Source organism: Scatophagus argus, chromosome 21 (genome assembly GCF_020382885.2).
Source record: "Scatophagus argus isolate fScaArg1 chromosome 21, fScaArg1.pri, whole genome shotgun sequence".
In the NCBI taxonomy this organism is placed as follows: Eukaryota; Metazoa; Chordata; class Actinopteri; family Scatophagidae; genus Scatophagus; species Scatophagus argus.
Genome location: NC_058513.1, coordinates 9,867,827 through 9,874,861, shown reverse-complemented (window position 1 = coordinate 9,874,861; position 7,035 = coordinate 9,867,827). Strand labels below are relative to the sequence as shown.

Genomic DNA, 7,035 nt, shown 5'->3' with positions numbered 1-7,035 from the left:
GATTTATCCAGTTGTCCACAAAACACAAAAAAACATTAGTTCAACATAGTGAAATGAGAGTCATAGCTGTGCATGGAAAATAGCTCAACAAACATAAAGTGCTGTCATACGCGTCAGCAGCCCATCCATTCCAACCGTGGCTGATATTTGGGATGACGGATTATTGTCTAATCCCTACAGAGAAATAAAAATGCTATAGATTTCTGTTAGCTACTGCTTAAAGCATCAGAAACTACACACTGATCTGGCTTGTGTTGCTTGTATGTTTTTTTTAAAAAAAAATTAAAAAAAAATAAATAAATAAATAAAAAAAGCAAATTGCAAACCAAGAAATAATTCAGGTAATGCGCCATTTATTTCTTGTTACAGGTGTCTGTATATTATTTGGGTTTAACAGTCCACATGTCAAGTAAACTTATGGTGTCATCCTTTTTCTATCATTTCTTTTCTTGATTTTTTTAAAATGTCTTTCAATGACTTTGTACACATGTCAAATGGTTTGTTTGGCTCAGCCTTGCTCTCATAATCCACTCAGTGTAATCTCTGCCTTGTGCACTGTTGGCCGACACACAACATTTAAAATAACAGCAAACATTCGCCCTCTGCATGTTATCTCTTTTCTCATCCTAAGTTGGTTGCTGAAGTCAAACCGTCAGCAGTCTCAGCCTGTGATAGAGATGACGAGCAGCTGTTCATATACTGCACAAACAGATCCTTAACTACCACACGGCCCTCTCTTCTCCTCTCCTCTCCTCTCCTCTTTATCCTCATACTTTCCTCACCTTATTCCTCCTGTCCTGCCCTCCACACTCATCTTCCTCCAGCTGTGGGTGCGGCCTTGCGTAACCCTTCAGCTGGTCCACTGCAACAGAGGGAGAAAAAAAACAAAGATAATAAAATCATTACTAGTTCCCGCCGCGTACCCCGACGGATTATGCCTCTTATGCGAACAGATTTCTGATGATTTTACATAACAGGGAAGCAGAGGGGAAAAGGTCAAAGCAGAGGACACACTAACACACACACTTTATCCAGGCATGGTACTGAAGTGGTTCAGGTCAGCCAGTTAATTCAGCATTTACATTGTTGCTGCAGGAAGTGAAGCTGGGCCCAGTGGAATTAATCCTAGACATTGTCATCAGGGAATTTAACAGAGAAAAAAAATAATCCATTTCCTTTACTCACATGTAACCAATACACAGATTATCTCACACTGGGATATTAGCTGTGACTGGCTCGTGGTTCGTTAATACAACATAAATCTGTTTTACTGTCATGCCTTTGAAACCAATAGGGGCTCACACAACAGAGGATCCGATTATTGTCTAATATCAAATATTCTCTTGCGCTGACACTTCTGTATGTTTTTCAAACAAAGAGAATAAAACCTGGGACTGTCAACAGTCGTCCATACTTAAATATTTGTAAAATGTTACTTTCTTTCATATCTTTTAAATGCAATTTCCAACATATTCAATTGACCTGGAGATTAAAATAAACCATATTACATGTATCTGTGGAGATTCTCAGTCATCCAGGTCATATCCACTCAAAGAGTTAAAGCAAGGCGTCTGGACTTGTGAAGATTGGCTTGAAGACGTTTCGCTACTAATCCAAGCAGCTTCATCAGTTCTGATGAAGCTGCTTGCTTTAACACTTTGAGACCATGTTACATGATTACGGTTTTTGATTTTATTAGATTTTTAGGAATCCAAAATATTTCACAAAATGCAACTGAGGAGAACAAGAACACAAAATTGTTGTTGTAGAAGTCCAATAGGAACCTGGAAAACATTTTAAATATTATTAAAACAATTAATGCATTAGTTGATCAACTGACAATTAAAGCTAAACCTTTTTCAATATTTATTACTTGTTAAATTACGATTTGGTGAGCTTAAAATGAAAGATTTGCTGCTTTCTCCTGTTACATCATGTTACATCTTGAAGGTATACTATGCAGGATTGTCACAAAAAGAAATAATGCATGAACTTATTAAAAAAATAATCTCTCTCGGTTATTGCTTATGACCCACTAGAACCTACCTTTAAAAATAACTAACTAGTATTACTTATTTGCAGAAATAACTGATAAAGCAATGAGGGACAAAAATGACAGTGTCAGCACCGAGTTGGACAACTGAATGTAATGAATTCACAGCAGGCAAACCGTAAACAAGCAACTCTAACCCTGCGAACTGATAGCATCCTGTCTCTTGTGTCAGCTGTGGCTTCAGGTGGCAGGATACTTTACAATATGATGTCATCACCCTGTAGCTCGCACATGACCCTGCCGTCCTCCCGTCACACCGCTGACTCCTCCCCGCCGCCGGATGACCCTGGATGCAGCCACACCTCCCCTTCATACCACCTCCCAGCATCCCGTCAGGCCAGGCAGACTCATGCTGACAGGACAGGGCTGTCCTGTGTGAGGAGTGACAGAGACCAATACTGAGAAGAAGATTAGGAAAGAGAAGGAGGGCAGGGGGGCTTTTCATCACTGCAGAGTGAATGATGCGCTTGGCTGATGAAAAGAAATCACCAGAGGAAGGTGAGCCCAAACATCCACTTAATTCTGATTTTACTGCTTATTTATTATTAATAGCTCAAGACAAAATGGTCTGTGACCTTTGAGAAAACTATGTAAGTGATATACCACCGTGTTTGCCAATAAGTTAAAGTTACTACTGTCTTAATGCTGACTTTTTGACTGTGAGAAAATGTTGATCAATCACTTTCCCTAATCACACGTCACACTATGGTTTTCCTCCTGCAGAAATGAGTTTTGGGGCCGCATGCATTTTCTTGCGAGGAGGGAAAAATATTGTGAGTACGGCTGCAAAACCTTTTCTTACTTTTGATGGCTTTTGTGCTGGTGTTTGCAAACTGATACAAATGGCTGATTGGATTATGAGCCAGAAGGTGACAGGATAAAATGATAAAGAGATTACAGAGAGAGAATCTGTGTTTGCTCTTTACTGTTCGGAGTGACATCCGTTTTGTTAGTCGTGTGGTAGACGTGCTGGTAGATCATTTTATTTCTTTTAACAAATGCTGTATTTTAGTGTAACTTTGTAATACAGGACACACTGTCCATACTATACTGGACCTAACTAGTTATTTTTCTCTTTGTGCAGTCAAGACAGCTGGCTGATGATGAGATTGATGGTGAGTTAAATTTTTATTATGCACATAGATTAATTCACATAGATTGGCTTTGGCCTACACACCCCCTGCAGATCTTTTAACACCTTGTCCATCTTATACACTCATTTGTCCATTAACCTGGCTGACTGAATGTTTTGCTGAATGCCTCTGCAGAGCTGCGTGATGCTTTCAACGAGTTTGATAAGGACAAGGACGGGCTGATCAGCTGTAAGGACCTGGGGAATCTGATGAGGACAATGGGCTACATGCCCACGGAGATGGAGCTGATAGAGCTGAGCCAGAATATCAACATGAACCGTGAGTTCGCGCTGAACAAAATATATGAAAAAGGATTTTTTTTTTGACAGCAGACATTGTTGCTTTTCTGGATATAAAACTGATTAAACACAGGAACGTATTTTAAGATGCAGCACTGCCAAAAATGTGAAAAAGATAAAGCACCAGCACCAACAAAGAATCATGGGTGTTTCTTAATTCTCGCTTCTTTTCTTTTGATTTTACCTCCAGTTGGCGGCAGGGTCGACTTTGAGGATTTTGTAGACCTGATGGCCCCGAAGCTTCTGGCAGAAACAGCTGGGATGATTGGCATGAAGGAGCTCAAAGACGCCTTTAAAGAGGTGAGAGTCAAACACTTTCGCTTTAACTTTCCTCCCTGTTTTTGAAAAAAATAAAACAAACAAAAAAAAAGAAACAGTTGCTTCATTGTCAGATTCCCCCAAATACCACCTGAATCACTCATTTTGGTGATGAACAAAACCCTGAGCTCACACCTCGGTTCTTCTCTGGTTAGTTCGACATGGACGGAGATGGAGAGATCACGACAGAGGAGCTGCGGTCTGCCATGACCAAGCTGATGGGAGAGCACATGAGCCGAAGAGAGATAGATGCCATAGTGAAAGAAGCAGATGACAACGGAGACGGCACAGTAGACTTTGAAGGTACAGTGACGTTAACATCTGTAAAGAGTCGGGGGACAGAAGTGAAGTTTAAGCAAGTGATGCAGATGAGTTTCTGATGTTACAGTAAATGTGTTGCTTTGTTTTAGACGCAATATAATCACTATTACTTTGTTAACGATGAATAAACACGGTCGGTTAATCTAAGGCTTCTTCTCCTCTGCAGAGTTTGTCAGAATGATGTCCCATCAATGACAGTCAAGGAGGCTGTCAGTCAAGAAAAGTACCTTTGCACCTGTGCACACATGCTTTCAACACTGATGCCATCTTTCTATAGCGCACCTTGACTGATTAGTTGATTGATCAGAAAACAAACGCATGATAATTTTGACGTTCATGTTAAAGTGCTGCGAGGAAAAACAAATCAAGAATTTTACAGCTATGCAAAGCCTGACAGTCATGCAGAGACGTTTTCATTTTTAAATGTAAGATTATTGAAAAGAGTGTGTAAACAAAGGGAACTACATCAATTGAATTTATTTATTTTAATGATACTTATTTATTGTATATAGATGAAGGCATCTGCGTTGTTTATGTTGAATTGGATTTGATTTTTTGAAATGTATGTATCGCTAACAGAATATATTTATTCTTTACTCAGTCATTCTGACAGTATTGCATAATTTTTACCACTCAAACAATGTTATAATCAAACATTTACTAACAGTTAAGCAGCTACTGTGAGTAGTACGTATACAGTATTTAGTCTGGACTTGTACTGGACTACATACAGTACTTCATTTATGGATGTAATCCAACAAGTTAGATCCTGTTTTGTTTTGTTTTTTCAAACACAAATAAAATATCTCAGTATATTTAAACCTTACACAAGAGTGTTGATTTGAATCAATGCAACATGATTTCCGTTTGCATGAATTTGTCTTTTGGTTTTGTGTATGATCAGCAACAAAAGCTGCTTAAACAATTTATGTGTGCAAGAAGGTTTCTGATGGCAAACTTTAGTTTAATCCATAGGTCTGTCTGCCTCAAATGTGGAACATATTCTCAGCATGACTTCCATAATAATACACAACTCGCTGCTTGTATAATACCTCATGGCAATGATCTATGTTTTTCATGTGCCAAAGAAGGGATTTGGAAACTAAAACCATTAGTGATGCTGCTGTGGGTCGGATAAAGAGATTTTGTGACCAAAAATGGACATTCTACTGATTTGATAAGAGAGCTGCTCATAAAACTTCATCTCAAAATTCTGACATCATGACATTATGTATAACAGATTTCAAGGTATTAAGTGCAAAAAAAAGAGGGGAAAAAATGTGCATGTCCCACAATTTAGCCTTTTACAGAGTCATTCTTGAAATGAATTTGGCAATTCTGAACAAGTTGTTAACATTTCTGGAAATTTGGACTCTGAGGTTAAAAGTGTGGGGGAATTTAAGAGTATTAACTGTTAATCTCTGTGGAAAAAAAAATTATCAAAGCTTAATTTGCTTAAAAATCAAAAATCACTTCTGGTTACTTTATTTCAACACAACAATAAAAAGCCCAAAGTTCACACCAGAACCTCTGATTTCACTTTCCACCCTCATACAAAGACTCAAACCACACTTGTCTTGTGGTTTATCTCCAGTATTCGGTATCAAACCCAAAGCCAGCACAGCTGAGATTAAACACCTGCACTGAGGAACTTTAGGGATGTTGACGGGGACATGCTGCACCCCCGTCAGGACACATCAAGGAGACAGATGTTACTGAATGACAAACTGGACAAGACTTCTAATGGGTAGACAGATTGGGTATTGGGGCTTTTAGTACCAATTAACAAAAGTGAAGCTGTTCTCTCTCTGAAAACACAGACCTAATAACTAAATGCACATCTGTCAGTGGCACTCCACAGATTAGAGCTGGGGAAGGAGGGTAGCTGGTCCAATATGCTTAATGAAGAAGCGTTTTCTTGTTTCGTAAATAGTTGCTCTTTTGCATGCGAGCACAGTTAGAATGAAATTAAGACAGAAACAGTTATTTGAAAGGGACTGACAGTACTTTTACAAAATAAATGTGTGTGTGTGTGTGTGTGTGTGTGTGTTCAGGGGGGCTCCCATGCGATCTGAGAGGTGTCATGCTCAGAGAGGCTGATGAGGCCAAGGGAAGAATCAGATGATGTAATACTTGCCGCCCAGCCTTTGGCCTGATCCCTCCCTGATCCCTCTGACATCCAGCGTCAACCTTTATTGCATTAATCCACAATAATCTTTCTCTCTTGGTCACTCTGACTCACTTCTGACGAAGCCACAGTGTCCAGCAGCTTTCCATAGTGCACTTAATAAGAACTGTGGATCTCCCAACATTGATAGCCATCTGATCTGTTTTCATGTGTGCGGATTTCATTCATTTGTTTCAAAGTGCCAGTAATCTTTCTGAGAAGTGTCGACCCCACGCTGAGTATCCACTGCTGGACCACCTGCCCTGTGAGAGTAAATACAGCTTATCAAAATCATCTAGTCTTTTCCTGTTCACATTAATCTGTCAGTTTGTTTTATAACATTACATACAAACAGCATGACGTAATGTTCGCTTCTGGTTTTTCACTGGTTGGGCTGAATCCAAAGTAGCTCTGTGGGAAGCTCAAGTGTTTTGCTTTTTTTAAATTACAATACTATCAATAGATCAGTACAAATGAGTCAAAGAAATAACTGACTGTGACAGGATACATCTGCTGTGGGGATAAGGAAACTCAGTAAATTGCTTCTGTGTCACCTGATTAAATTCACCCTGTCAAGTTCTGCTGGCAAAATGTCAATGTTTAGTACATGTATGGTAATTTGCCCCTGCAAAGACATGATACTTACTACTGACCAGAATCTGAACTCAGTATCATTACAGATCACAAAAAATAGGAGCTTGATCCCTCAAAATCAGGGGTCCAGAGGTTATAGTCGGCCTTTGT

General features: G+C 39.3%; 1 protein-coding gene across 1 annotated transcript; it reads left to right on the top strand.

The window, feature by feature from the left end:
- Positions 1–2,284: 2,284 nt before the first annotated feature.
- On the top strand, positions 2,285–4,183 carry cabp5a (calcium binding protein 5a). The gene is made up of 5 exons (XM_046378065.1): positions 2,285–2,428; positions 3,138–3,168; positions 3,322–3,465; positions 3,676–3,785; positions 3,959–4,183. The coding sequence occupies exons 1-5, from the start codon at positions 2,285–2,287 to the stop codon at positions 4,181–4,183; spliced, it is 654 nt and encodes a 217-aa protein (XP_046234021.1).
- Positions 4,184–7,035: the final 2,852 nt, after the last annotated feature.

What these genes read in the sequence shown, in the direction of transcription:
- cabp5a (XM_046378065.1), top strand. Translation starts at nt 2,285, where the DNA reads ATGACCCTGCCGTCCTCCCGTCACACCGCTGACTCCTCCCCGCCGCCG. An exon ending in ACAGGACAGGGCTGTCCTGT is followed by an intron (nt 2,429 to 3,137) that starts GTGAGGAGTGAC and finishes CTCTTTGTGCAG; the next exon opens with TCAAGACAGCTGGCTGATGA. An exon ending in GGCTGATGATGAGATTGATG is followed by an intron (nt 3,169 to 3,321) that starts GTGAGTTAAATT and finishes ATGCCTCTGCAG; the next exon opens with AGCTGCGTGATGCTTTCAAC.